General features: G+C 39.9%; 1 protein-coding gene across 2 annotated transcripts in view; it reads right to left on the bottom strand.

Moving 5' to 3' along the window:
• Positions 1 to 13,896, bottom strand: part of zgc:172302 (phospholipid-transporting ATPase ABCA1) — a 27,442-nt gene extending 13,546 nt beyond the window's left edge. For both annotated transcript variants that reach the window (XM_037114524.1, XM_037114526.1), the window contains exons 1-22: positions 13,803 to 13,896; positions 12,108 to 12,206; positions 11,920 to 12,013; positions 10,977 to 11,118; positions 10,118 to 10,242; positions 8,068 to 8,186; positions 7,627 to 7,821; positions 7,389 to 7,481; positions 6,985 to 7,222; positions 6,346 to 6,485; positions 5,354 to 5,470; positions 5,052 to 5,249; positions 4,603 to 4,808; positions 3,957 to 4,133; positions 3,652 to 3,874; positions 3,194 to 3,415; positions 2,851 to 3,055; positions 2,023 to 2,136; positions 1,214 to 1,385; positions 852 to 983; positions 432 to 571; positions 148 to 285 (exon numbers count right to left, since the gene is read on the bottom strand). In XM_037114524.1, the coding sequence (XP_036970419.1) occupies positions 148 to 285; positions 432 to 571; positions 852 to 983; positions 1,214 to 1,385; positions 2,023 to 2,136; positions 2,851 to 3,055; positions 3,194 to 3,415; positions 3,652 to 3,874; positions 3,957 to 4,133; positions 4,603 to 4,808; positions 5,052 to 5,249; positions 5,354 to 5,470; positions 6,346 to 6,485; positions 6,985 to 7,222; positions 7,389 to 7,481; positions 7,627 to 7,821; positions 8,068 to 8,186; positions 10,118 to 10,242; positions 10,977 to 11,118; positions 11,920 to 12,013; positions 12,108 to 12,173 (3,256 nt within the window). In that variant the 5' untranslated portion in view covers positions 12,174 to 12,206; positions 13,803 to 13,896. The remainder of the gene's footprint in view (positions 1 to 147; positions 286 to 431; positions 572 to 851; positions 984 to 1,213; positions 1,386 to 2,022; positions 2,137 to 2,850; positions 3,056 to 3,193; positions 3,416 to 3,651; positions 3,875 to 3,956; positions 4,134 to 4,602; positions 4,809 to 5,051; positions 5,250 to 5,353; positions 5,471 to 6,345; positions 6,486 to 6,984; positions 7,223 to 7,388; positions 7,482 to 7,626; positions 7,822 to 8,067; positions 8,187 to 10,117; positions 10,243 to 10,976; positions 11,119 to 11,919; positions 12,014 to 12,107; positions 12,207 to 13,802) is intronic.

Raw genomic sequence — 13,896 nt, 5'->3', positions numbered from 1 at the left:
CTTTCTTACAGTGCCAGACTCTAAATCAAAGCTTTTTGATCAATAAACTTAGCACATATTTAAGGATTTTCCACAGCCCATCTTTGTGTGATGTTATGAAGATTTAAATTTTGTGATCCACTGCTCCATAGCACCAATTGACTGTACCTTTACGGTATTTGAGCAGCAGATCCCAGATCCCTCTGCGGGAGTAAGGATCAACCCCGGCTGTAGGTTCATCCAGAACAACCACCTTCGAGCCTCCAACAAACGCTATCGCCACAGATAGCTTCCTCTGCATGCCACCTGAAAGAGAGACAAAGTTGGATACAAATAAAATCTTCATTTTAAAAAGACAAAGTTTACAAGTTTCCTCACAAAAATAAATATGGAATCCACAAACTGATGAAGGTGAGGTTCAGATGACAGTTTTATACAAAAGTTTGAGTTACCAGAGAGGTTTTTAGTTTGTTCATGTCTTTTGTGCAGCAGGCCGACGTCGCTCAGGAGAGTATCCAGCTCAGCTTTCACTTCTGCTTCAGTCAAACCCTTCAGACACCCATAAAACCATACATGCTCCTCCACTGTTAGTCTGAGAGACAGAGATAGACGCAGGGGGAAAATATGAAAATCTGTTTAAAACCAGTGCACTCCTCAAACAGCATCTGGGTAATTTCTGGAGGTAGGCAGACCTTGCACATCCATTATTTATTTCTGAGCCATGTTACGCTGAAAACCACTAATAATAAAAAACACAAAAAGAAGAATCTCGGTAGAGGCTCGTGGTATGAAACTTACAAGCGGAGTTTCTATAAAACAATATACAATGACAGCTTGATACCACTGTCTCATGTCAGAGAGACAAGCCTTACATGTCAAACAAGACGTTGTGTTGTGGACAAACTCCAAGCGTTCTCCGGATGAGGTCCATGTCATGGCGGATGTCCATTCCTTTGATGTACACAGTGCCCGAGGTGGGTGGGAACAGGCCAGTAAGGACAGATCTGACAAACATCACACACATTATGATGACTATTTTATTTAAGCAAACTGTCCACTTTAAATTTTATCCTGATCTTTTCATTTGACCACACGTGTGCTGATGCTGGCTGATTAACTACATCATCTCCTTGTTATTATCATTTACAAGCTCAGAACAAAACTAATATTCAGTCTTACGTCACTCAAACATTTTGAAATTGCTGTCTCTTTCACTGCATTCTCCGCTCCTTACATGGTGGTGGTTTTGCCAGCTCCGTTGTGCCCAAGAAAAGAGGTGATCTGGCCCTCGTAGAACTTTATGTTGAGGTGATTGACGGCCAGTTTCGCTCCCTTCTTGTAGATTTTCACCAAGTTTCTGATGCTCACACCCAGCGTCAGATCAGTGGGTTCTGGTTCAATGTGATCTGATGACAAAGGTCCATTTTATCCATTTAGAAGGGACAATATGTTGTTAAAGCCATGTAAATGTTTAAATGGCTTATCAACGGATGCTAATTCTGCTCTCAGAGTGATTCATAATCAATAAGAGTGGAATATATGAGCAGGAATGATCAGGCTGACAGTCACAATTCATTTTTACACGCTGAGAATATAATTCCACCAACTTCTCTACAGGACACTACTCCAGAATGAAAGGGATTATGGGTAGCACGAGTCAGACGCAGCTCCAAAGTCAAGAGAACAAAGTGAAGTCTGGGCTGATGCTGATACTCAGCTCCAGTCTCCCTGTGTTCTTAGAACTTGTAGTTAATGGGTTTATTGTCTCAGCTCATTAACTTGATTAGTACTTGATTGGCTTTGACTTACAAAACTACCACTATGGTCTTTTAACTGGTATTAGGACTGGAGAAGACTGCAGTTGGCTGCCAAACACTGTAACTGGGCAGAGTGGCAGACTACTAAAACTCCAATAAACAAGCAATTTATCAGTGATGTGACTTCTGTTTACAAATACATGGTTGCTTGTAAATATTTTTTTCAGGACAGTTCAGACCAAAAATTTCTGCAAGAAAAAAAAAACAGAAGAGAAGGTGAGTCTACCTTCATCCTCCTCTGTTGGTGCAGCGGGGATCGGCATGCCTGCCTCCAAAGGGACTCCACCCCAGTAGTTGACCTGGAAGATGAAGTACCAGGGCCTCGGGATCCCATATTCACCTTTTGTGAAAGCAAACACACAAATGCAAAAATTCAGTCATGATGAAACTTTATATGTCCAAATCAAACGCAGAAAGTTTCTGCACAGAAAGTTTAACCCGAGTTTGTTTTGCCACACTACATTCCTCTGCAAAGCTCATCCTCAGCCTGGCACTTAAAATGGTTAGTAGAGTTTCCACAGCTACTTAAACATCACATGAAGAACTTTTCAAGAATCTTCCAAAGTGAATACCCTCAAATTCAAGAACACAAGTGGCCATAGTTTAAAATTTTTTGCATCAAGCGTAATTACTGTTACAACAGTGAGATTTTTATAATGAATGTGTTCACTCGATTTCAGCATTATTGGGTCTATATATCGTGCATCCCTGGTGTGAACTCTTCACGTCAGTTGCGCTGTGTTGAAAACTATGGGAGACACTCATGCAGACAGGGGAACATAGCTTATTTATGGACATTAATTAATTTTGCACAAAATATATAATTTGAACACTCTCAATGACGCATGTCTATTTCCAAAAATTTCCAAGGCCTCTGACAGAACAAAATATTCCTTTAAAAGCGAAGTCTGTGATTTGCTCATTTGTCAGTGTTCAGACACTGTGATCATCTTGCATTCAAAGCAGCTATTAAACCTAACCCTCTCTCAACAAAAAATAACTACAAACTATACTTTCAATATTTATAATGAGGTTAAAGTTCCGATCATCATACCAGGAAACACTGCTTCGATGTACCAGGCCAAGGTGGCATAGATGAAGGCGTCAACATAAAGCATGACTATAGAGGTAGTGAAGCTGTAGGAGTCTCCTTCCACAGGGCTTGAGTGGAGGTTGTGCCACTGGATGCCCACACCTTGCTCTTCATACTGAGAGAAATACTCACAGCCGAAGCCGAAGGCCACAGGTGACAGGAAACTCTGTGGACAGAGAAGCAAACAATCTTTATTACTGAAACACAATCACATACATTTAACAAAACTATTCTTGCCACTGATGTTTTGTAGGATTGATTGTAGGGAATTAATTGGGGATTGCGACTGGGGTTTTTTACTCACCGCGAGGACTCGGTAGGTGGTGTTGAGGCGGTCTCTCCAGGCCACACATAGTACATAAGGCAGATAGAGGCCAAAGTATATAAGTCCTCCACATGCAGCAGCCAGGTTGGCTTTAGAGAAGAAGGTGCTGATGAGGAAACATTGCATGATGGTGGCCGTGGCAAACGCAGTCAGGAAGAAAAACACTACAGACGGGTCACTGTATGGAAGGATGTCGCCCCACTGGAAATTAGACAGAAGGAAAGTTAAATAATGACTGCAGGAGACAAAAGTTATAGCGAGTAGCTCACAAGACGCTATAAAACACCAAATCATTTTTCATTTTAAATATTCCACATCTGTCCTCTTTAGAAAGAACTTTAGAAATCTGACAACAGACTATTAATTATTCTAATTCACAGCTTGATTTGTGTATTTTTTATCAAACATATTCTAAGCAGAGTTAGAGGTCATCTTGCCTTGAGCAGAGCTATAAGGAGTCCAGCAGAGACCAGGAAAGGAACCAGGCTGCTGATGAACCAGCTGAGCCACAGTGTCCCTGTTCCAAGACCCATAATCCTCATGGTTTCCTTCAGCCGTGCCTCCTTCTCGTACACCACACCTTTGATGATCATGGCCACAGAGTAGATCCAGGCAAGCGTCATGAAGAGTGGCAGAGATCTGTTCAGCACTCGAAGGAAACTGTTATAAAGGTAAACAGAATTAAAATTCATATTCGAATGCAGTTTATAAAAACAGTAATATACAACGACATATGACTCACACATCATCCACATAGCAGGGGTAGGGCATCTGCTGGATGTAGATGCCGGTTGTCTGCTGAACTCCGGTCAGGACGCGGCTCACAGCTCTCTCCACCAGGTCCTGCACGTACGCGAAGCCACCCCAAATGTAGCGCATGTCATTAAACGGATCAGCTGCTGGACCAGGATCCCAAAACCTGAAGAAAAAAAAACACACACAAAAAAAATAGAATTTGTTTTTTGAGATTCACGTACCAGAGAAAGTCGACTGCAAGAAAAAAAAAGATTCTCCAAGGTGCCAAGTGAGAATTAAAAGCTTGTTTTTTGGTTTAATGTCATTGTTTCCTATGGAATTTAATACACCCAAGAGTAGTAGGTTTTCTTCAAAGAAGAGCAGGTAATCCTTATATAAACAAACTATGTTCTTTATGTTCGGAATTCTTCAAACAAAAAACATATTTGACTGTATCTCGGTCTGGTTTGTTGCAAGTGGTCTTTATTTTTCAGAAATAGTTAACTATAAGAAAGAAAACATGGCTTAAGAGTAAGGTAGTATGTTCAGGGAAAGACATAGAAAGTCGTTTCCTTGTAATCCCACTGACAAAGATCTAAATATGAATGGACAAGTACGGGTTAAAAGCAAATGTTTTGGTGATTCCTCCATACCTGTCCTTGATCTTGTTGGTCCTTGTCACATCATCGATGTCCATTCGGATTTTGTAGGTGACGTGGGGTGGCAGATCAGGGGATGAGGAGTTGGGCAGCAGGAAAACCACACCTGCCCAAAACTGTCTGTCCTCCAGTAGCTCCAAAGCCCTGTTGATCATCTGACCCTCGGTGTCCAACCCTTCTAGCTTGTTCAAGGAGAAACACTAAAGGGAAACCAGCAAAAGGAAGCGATATAAACGACAAATAGCAGGGAACTGTAGATTCATTTAAACTTTACTTATATGTTAAGCTGTTAGGTCCAAAATTGAAGTGATTCTAGCTTAAGAATTTCATATTTTCCTACTCAAAATTCAACCAAATGTGATTTGTTCTGTTCTGTTTTTAATACTTTTGTCAATGGAAGGCTGTAATATCTGACCGGAAGAGAAAACAAGAAGGAAGAGAACCTCAGTGACTTCTGCGAGGGTGGTGATGGTGTGGCTGAGGTCGTTGTAGACATCCAGCCAGGTAGGTGGAGCTCCAGGTTTCCTCGGGGTGTCTGGAGTGGGAGTGGAAAGGAACCGTGCGATCCTCGATGCTGTCCAGGACGTGTTCTCCAGTCGCAGGTTGACCAGAACTGCTACCTCTGGCCGCCTCAACAAATCCTATCAAACACAAACACAAACACACTCAAACATAAACTCAAACACAAAGATGCAGTGAAATGTGTGACAATACACTGAGCCCTTCTGTAGAGAGATAATCCGACCTGCAGCATCTGAATCTCCACACTGCTTTCCATGTAATTCTTGATCCAAGGTCCGACCTCCATCCACGCTGCATTCAGCTCCTGGAGGATCTTAAGGTCTTCAAATGTCTTGTTCACCTTCAGGAGACACACCTTGTAGTTAGTTTTGATGGATGTATTTGCCTCGTGATGTATACTGTTGACTTGTTGACATCTAACTGCAGAATACACTTTCAATCTAAAAATCATTGCTCCAGCTGAACCACCAGGAAAGCCCAAAGCAATTACTTGTTCAATTCTGGAAAGATTATGAGCTTCCTGTTTCAGTGCAAGACAGAAAACCAACTTTTGCCCTTTAGTAAAACTCTAAAATGTGTACTGCCAATTGTCTGGAACCTGTGATATTCATGGTTTAAGTAAGAAATGCTTTAAATAGTTTCAATGAGGCACGTTTTGTTACAGACGATTAAATAGACACATCTTCCACTATGGTAGTTTCAACTTTAATTTTCAGCAAAGGGGTTGTCGGCAGTAACTGACAATTTCCCATCAGTTAAAATCGTTCTAAAGGGTAGAGTTAACTCCCAGAGGAAGCCTCTCATCCATTACTGGCTGCACAATTTCCTTCTGTGTGGTGCGGTGACACTTTGGTAGAAAATAGTTCCTACAAGAAGCCGCTCACAACAAAGTCTGGATTATCTTAAGTAACAGGATCGGGATTTCTGGAACGAGACATTCCTGTAGAATTTCTCAAATGTATTTCTTGTTGCTTTGCGTTACACAAGCTGAGTGCCATCTAGTTTCTGTTATATTTGTGAGATGTCAGACATCTACAAAACAATCAAACAACAAAACAAGAGGAAATATACGTATTCTGATTTTTGGGAGAATTGTCAAAAAGATGGGGATTAATCTTAATAACATCCCTAGTGTACAAGAAGTCAACTTCCTTCTCTCACAACATCTTCACTTTAAACGACAGGATAGACTCTCTTAGGTTTGACTCTCTGTACCTCTTTCATGATGTGTTGTACCGCAGGAGTGTCAGGTGTGTACAGCAGTTTTCCAATGAACAGTGGTTTGATTCCTCGCCACACAATGCGAGACAGGGGGTTGGACTCCAGACCGTGGATCAAACTTTTACAGAATGGAGCTGCACAGAGGAAATGTTTAACAAATGTTACTTGGTTAAATGTGACAAACAGCACACACAGAACACAACTGATTTCTAGGGTCTTGTTTTTTTTTTTTTTTTTTAAAAATAAATTATAAACGGTCGCAAAAGTACCACACCATTATATTATTGTATATTATATTATAGTATTGTCTTAACTGCAACTCTACTCTTCTTTCTGTTTTGATATGAGTTACTTTATGTCTGATGTATATGTATACATATTTCTCACAGCCAAAACATAATTATTCAGTTCAAGCGCTTGCTGTTGCTTTTATTCTTATACTTGCTTTGAAAATGTAAATGTCTGTTTCCCATGCCAATAAAGCCCCTTTGAGTTTAACTGGATACAAAGCAAACAATTAACTTAAGCTACAACAGAGGAAGCTATCCATTTCCTCTTAAAAATATCAGAACTATCCATACTGGATGAAAGCAAACAAACTGCGCACAAACAAGGATGTCCAAAGCCTCTTACTGGTGTTGATGTCCTGATCCAGGTCTGTGTCTTCAGCACCATTTTTTCCTAAAAACGACTTGATGTCATTGTCTTCATACCAGTTGAGTGATGGGATGCGCTCACCGCCAACCTCAGGGTGACCGCACATGATCCTGGAAAAAGCCCGAAAGCTCTCCCTTGGCAGCGCTGTGCGATTCTCCGGAGACAGGAGACGAAGAGCTGCACTCATCTCCGCAAAGCTGGAGAGAGATGAGAACTGAGAGAGGACAAAGAAGTCAAAGTGAATAAAAAGAAAACATTTTTGTGATTCCTGTGGTACTATTTATTATCGATTTCTGTCAGCCATAAAATATCAAATATTGAACATATATTAAACAGATTTCCAGATCCAGACAGACATGGAAAATCGGGTGAGTTCTTACATCATCAATGAGGACAGCAAGCTCCTGGGAAACAGAGGTGACGGCCTGACTGATGACCCTGAGGTCCCCAGCGTTCGCTATCAGACGGTCTCTCTGACAGGAAGCACAGACAAAGTGGTTTACTGTCGGTACTTCATATAGTTAATCAGATATACAAGCAACGATGGGTCATTGCACACAGGAAGAAAACTGTAATTGAATCCACTGAATAATTGCTGGTTTCCCTGTTGATTCTTACGGTGAAGAACTTGGTGAAGTCGAGCTGAGTGAGAAAAAGACGCTCAGCCTCCTGCAGAATGTCAGCTGGCAGGTTACACAGCTCAGTCTGAAGATCATTCATGGTGGCTTCGTCTTTCACCATCAGATATTGTCTCAACATGCTTGCATTACACACCAAGTCCTTCAGCTGCAGCTGAGCTCCAGCTAGAGTAACCTGGAGGGGATACAAATGTTGAATGTAAAAGCCTTATTTGCTGCCTTTTGTTCATTATAATAGATTACACATATTTTTGCTTCTGTATCAAAAACTGAATTGACTTTTCAACCCTTTGGAAAATCACTTGAGTTGAGCCAGAACAGATGAACAAATTTAACAAAAGCCAAATGCCGAGTCTTTTAGTGGGTCCTTGATCTATAAATTAACATTTTCTTGTCTAAGGATTTACAGCGAATACCTCACCTGAAAATTGAGACGAGCCTTCAGCAGCTGGTTCACAGTGGTAGGCGACAGGCTGCCATTGGTCAGGAGGAAGGTGGAGAACGTCTCATTGGCTCTCAGGTATTCCTCTACTGGGAGATCTACAGTAGAAGAGCTAACATTAATTACTGCTTAGCGCTAAAAATAAAACACGGCTCTTCCTGAAATTCATCTCTGTAATGGCTTTTGATTACTTTTCTAATGGTTCACTTATACAGACACATGTAACTAGATATGGCAATAAAAGTTATGAATATATAGATCTCAGTTTGTTTTATGTGAGTGTTTTCATGGGAAGAAATTGGTAATACATACAGACTGCATATGGTTAGCATGTTTCACATTTAGCACAGGGCGGCATGCTGTGTGGGACTCAACACCTAAAAGTCTTGGTCTCGATACACTCTGTCCTTGGTCAGGTCTTGGTCTAGGTGGACTTGCTTTGTAATACTTATTTATCCCTCTCGTATATCTGAAGTCTCTCTGATTCTTAATTACTTTGGTCTTAAGTGATTTCACACACGCAAATGTAAAACAACTGCATCTGCAGAGAGGAGGCTACAGTTTACAACTGATGCTTCAGTTTGCAGAACTGTGTCTTTATTCCTAAACCTAATCCATTTTCCAATTTTCTGTTAAACTCAACTCAAGCTATTTTTCCATCACACATATTTCCTGCACTATGTCAAAACACTGTCTATGTCTGTGCGGGTCTGTACGAGTCAGTTTCTTGTAATGACCTTCCCGCTAGCTGTGACCAAGTTATTATGTGTCTTCAGCACCATATTAGACATGTTACCAAATATAAAATATATCATAATACCTCATTCATCACAAAATTCACTCTATCACAAAATGGCATCTATCTTTAGCCAACTACAGGAAATATGTTGCATCTGCTTGACCATCAACATGTTTGTTACCTCTGAAGTTGTTTGTTTGTTTTATATTAGGTGTAATAAAAAAAAAAAACTGATTAGATTTTTCCATTTAAATTCTCTCTAGGTATGTGAATAGGTAAATGTCTGCAGTGTTATCTTCAGGGATTTTCAGTGGACACCAGGATTATTAAAAACCTGAGTAGGAAGACAAACTTGGCCTTTTGCTCAGCCCTGTTATTTCTGTGTCCTGAAAAGCTGTGTGACTGTGACATCTCATAACTAATGCAATTATTTCCCAAAATGTTGACATGAAAGTTACAGAAACCCCATATTGTAATACATTTTTAGCAGTATCAGTGAATCAGGATTTTAGCGTTCAGCAGATGGCTCATCAGATTTTGTTGCAGGAAAACCTTCATTGAAGAGCTTTCATTCATTTTATTGTTTGTCTTGAGTAGTCGTGTAATCTAATCTGCCCAGCGAGGAGAAGCAAACAGCCACTCTGCGCTGCTTTCACAACAGCAGTAAATGGCCACATTCAGCCGGTCACTCGACACCTGTCTAAAGCTGACAGATCAGCTACTGGTTGCGCTGTAACCTCTGTGATAAGTCTGGGAACACTGCTGTAAATCTGAATTAATCAAATGCTTCTGTTGTATTTCATTGCTTGCAGGGACTAAATCCGGCTGTCCATTGCTGACATTTCCTCAAATGCATGTTTGTGTTTTGCATAATAAAGTTATTTCAAAATCAACATTTGCAGAGTTACAGACTTCCTCCAGTTAGTCAATGTTTGTGTTCCTGTACTTAATCACAGGATGACTTTGTTACACTGCAAAAACTTCACTGACAGGAACTAAGGCTCTATTGTGTTTCTTCATATACATTATTTATACGGATTCTTAGAAAGCAACCTGAAAGACAAACCTTGACAATATGTACTCACGTCCACATTTTTTGTGTGTTTTGTTCCTGGTAGTATAATGAAATCTATTTAACCTTCTGGATGGTCATGCCCAACCAGGGGTTTTAATCGGGAACACTAACAATTATATATCAACACCAAAGTGTTTAAGCGTCACTGTTCAGACTGTCAGGGAACCTCTCCAGTTCTGTGCTAGTCTAGAGGATATTAAAACAAGCCGTGGTACTTGGCCAGGCTCCAGGTCTCTCTCCCAGCCTTCGGACGCTCTCCATTAGGTCCTGAAAGCCAGAGAAGCTCCGGTTTCCACTGTAGGACAGAACAGTCTGGGCATCGATGAAAAGACGAGACAGTCTGAAGGAGAAAAACAACAAGAGGTGTCTTCAGTGGGACAAACACACAAAGTTAGGTTATTTGCAAACACTACCAATTGTGTTCAATAAAGTGTTAAATTTGGCTGTTTCTTACAGGAAACAGAATGTTCTTACTCTCAGATCTGATGTGGTACTGACACAGAAGCAATTGTGAGCTCCAAATTGCTCCTGAAAGTCGGGCCAGCATCTTGCAGAGTGTGTGTAATCAGTCATGAGAATAGCAAATTATTTAGCACGACTGAAATGCAACCACTCAACATTTACATTAACAGAAGAAAGAAATCACAGAATCAATAGAACAAGCCAACTAAATGTCAGCTGTTTCAAGTTTTGTTTTAATAATTTTTCAAATCTGGGGTGCTGTGAGGCAGATGCTGTTACCTTTGTACCCTTTTCCAGTCTTTGTGCTAAGCTAAGCTGTCAGTTGTAGCTTCATGTTGAGTATACAGACATGCGCGTCGCATCCATCTTCTGAACTAATTCTCTATGAAAAAGTGAACACCAGTGTGCGTATTCCCCACCATGTCAAACTATTCCTTTAAGGTATACCTATGCAAAGACATTTTGCTCTTTTTGCATGTTCTAATAAACCAGAACATGCAAAAACAAATGCATGGTCTGGGGATCTTCTACATGGAAAAATCTGGCAATCTTGCTCAGAGGTTATGGCTGACTTCTCATAGTTACAGTACAGGTATACAGGAGTCTACCCACATGGAGTTGTCAAAGTTGCCAACTTGGCCCGCTGTCTCCCCTGGAGTTGGGCTGTGGAAGCAGGGGTTGTTGATGTTGCAGATTATGCCCTGAACCCAAGGTAAGGTGCCGGCTGATGGCAAGGCTTTGTTTGGAAAGTGACCTACAAGGAAAGGAAAGGAAAAACAAAACACAAACAGTTTAGTACCAGGAGATTAGCCCGACATGGGACACAATGGAAATACTGTGGCAGTGACCTGAAATAGAATCTAGAGACAGCGGCTGAACAATAATCCTTACATAACCAAAGCCGCTGTTACTTAATCAAAACCTTGTTTGTTTGTTGTTTTTTTTTTATACACATGATATACAACTATTTTTATTCACATTAATATATCTATTATCATCAGTCTGATGTGAACTGCCTTCATATGCAAAACTGATCTAAAGATGACAGAAACAGGAAAGTAAGGCATGTTCTCAAGTAAGATTAACACATGGACAGAAACATGTACAGTTTACTGAGTTTTCATGCTCACAAAGCTTAGACTTTTTTTCTTTTGAATACATCCAATCAGCAAAAAACGTGCCACCTTATATGAACTCGAAACATTCATAAACATTTACAGCATTTATTCCTTATACTGTAGCAGAACTGAATAATTAGATTCTGATTTCTTTACAAATGTGTTGCTGTCTAACAAGATAAGTTACCATGATGTAACTTTACGTGGTACTACTGGACAACATTGTGTTGCGTTTTATTATGTTACCATGCCACTTAATGTCACCGTATGCTAGTACAGGACGTCTCAAAGTATGTCACAACAGGTTAGTGAAACCAATATGCGTGTAGCATAAGAATCACTCTCACTGTCGATCCTCTTTAGCTGGTTGGCACAAAGCTATCTTTAAGACCTTGTAAGAGAGTGTCTGAAAACACACGTTACATAATACCACTCACATTGGCTCTGTTTGTAAGGAGGGTGTGAATGACGAACAGAAATGAGGATGACGAAGAGGAAGAGCGGCCAGAGGAGCTCGATGATCAGCTGGATCTGTATAAGAGGAGAACATGGGAGCAGTTACAGGTGCATCAAATCATTTTCCCACTGAATGTTCAAGCGTTTTGCGAAGTGAAAATGTGGCCACCTTATTCCTCCTGCGGTATGTGATGTTCTTCCAGAGCAGGAGGAATAGCTGCCTGAAAAATGCCATCCCTGCAAACAGCTACCTGGCCATGATGCAAAGCTGGAAAAGACAAAATGTGGTGAGAAAGGGAAATGTTGTCAAGTTGTTGGGAATACCTGCGATGATGCCGCTTAGTAGTATACTGGTTTGGTTTTAAGGCATGCAATGTACATTTCCTTACCTATGGTACTGAATTCTACTGTATTATTGCTGTCAAAAATGTAATATATTCCTGGTTTATATCAGGTTTCATGTCAGTCAAGGCAAAATATATTATAATAAAAAAATGTTTTCATTATTAAGGCTCCATTAAGGCTTATAGAATCTGATAACAATAAAATAATTGTGTAATGCTGTATATTGCAATACTGTGACTTTCTTACTGTTTTCTGACTTATTGTGTCCCTCAGAAAAACAGGGTGCGTATGTGCATATTAAATAAAGGCAAAATGCTCAGAAAGAAATCATAAAAACAGACAACCATTCTGAAATTTGTTCTGCTGATTCCACAATTGCCTTTAGTCACAATTTCTCTTTTGAGGTTATTATCTTGTATTTATTTAGGTGACACTTTATTTCTTATCATATCTAAAGTGTGTTAAAGTGTTTTGAAAAAATATCTGAATCAATGCATGCTGTTTTTCTGTTTCTGTTTTGTTTTGTTTTTTTAAATCTGGTGATTTGTCCTCTAATGATGACTATATATAATGAGGATTTTTCCCTGCAAAAGACTGAAGTGTCGCTGAGGACAGTAGAGCTTAACCCTCAACAGAAAACACATTTTATGTCACTTTTATATTTCAGCCTTTTATGTTAGACAGAAACATGCTGAAGAAGGTTAAAGGCCTGTATGTAAAACATTCAGCATGCTATTTTTATGTTTATTGTGAGTGAAGGTTGTCTTGTGTGCCTGCTGTGATCTGCTAAAGACAGACAATCCCTTGCTTCATCCTGAAATCCTCCTGATCCCAACAGCTTACCTGTTCACTCTAAGACTTTTAACCATTTACTTTTGCCCTGTCAATGCATCCACAGTGTTGTTGCTTTTTCCTTGTGTTTGTGCTGTGGTAAATGATCAGATTTTTACCAGGTTAGAAAGCGATGGCTCAGCTAATTTCCCTTGCAAATCAGCGTAGCCTCAACATCAAAATATTTTTTTTTTTAAGCTTTAAAAGCTTTTCTGTTTGCATTGCAAATGCAAGCACAGGTACAGGACACAGGTTTGTTAGCCCCGGTATTTTCATTGACACAGGTGATGACTAATCGTTAATATACTGATCCTAATGTAATAGTACATCCTACACACAAATTTACCAGTCATAATTAATTTTGCACACTAAAATAAGCTATAAAATGAAGGCATTTCCGCATTTCATTTGTGAAGCGACTTATCAAGATAAAAAGTAAAATAACGGCACAATTTAAACACTATTATTATCCATTAATTTAACTCTTTGACTCGTTCATAACTGCTAGCTGACACTAACAACATATTAAGCTAACAGCTATGTAGGAAACTTTAAGCTAACGTTACATTCTCTCTCTTCCTAGCATGTAACAGTGATGCTTTAAACGGTTTAAAATGACATTTTTGAAAACAACATATGTATATCACAATGAGCTCCCAAGACTCGTTAAGCTGTTGTTAATGATTACCTTTCTGTAATACAGGTGATAAAACCTCCTTTCACCGTATCGGACACACCAACACCCGGCAGCTTGTCATTGACTCTCCATTTCCCTGTTTGTA

This window comes from Acanthopagrus latus, chromosome 11 (genome assembly GCF_904848185.1).
Source record: "Acanthopagrus latus isolate v.2019 chromosome 11, fAcaLat1.1, whole genome shotgun sequence".
NCBI lineage: Eukaryota > Metazoa > Chordata > Actinopteri > Spariformes > Sparidae > Acanthopagrus > Acanthopagrus latus.
The sequence above is the reverse complement of the archived record's forward strand: the minus strand, read 5'-3'. Positions and strand labels throughout refer to the sequence as shown.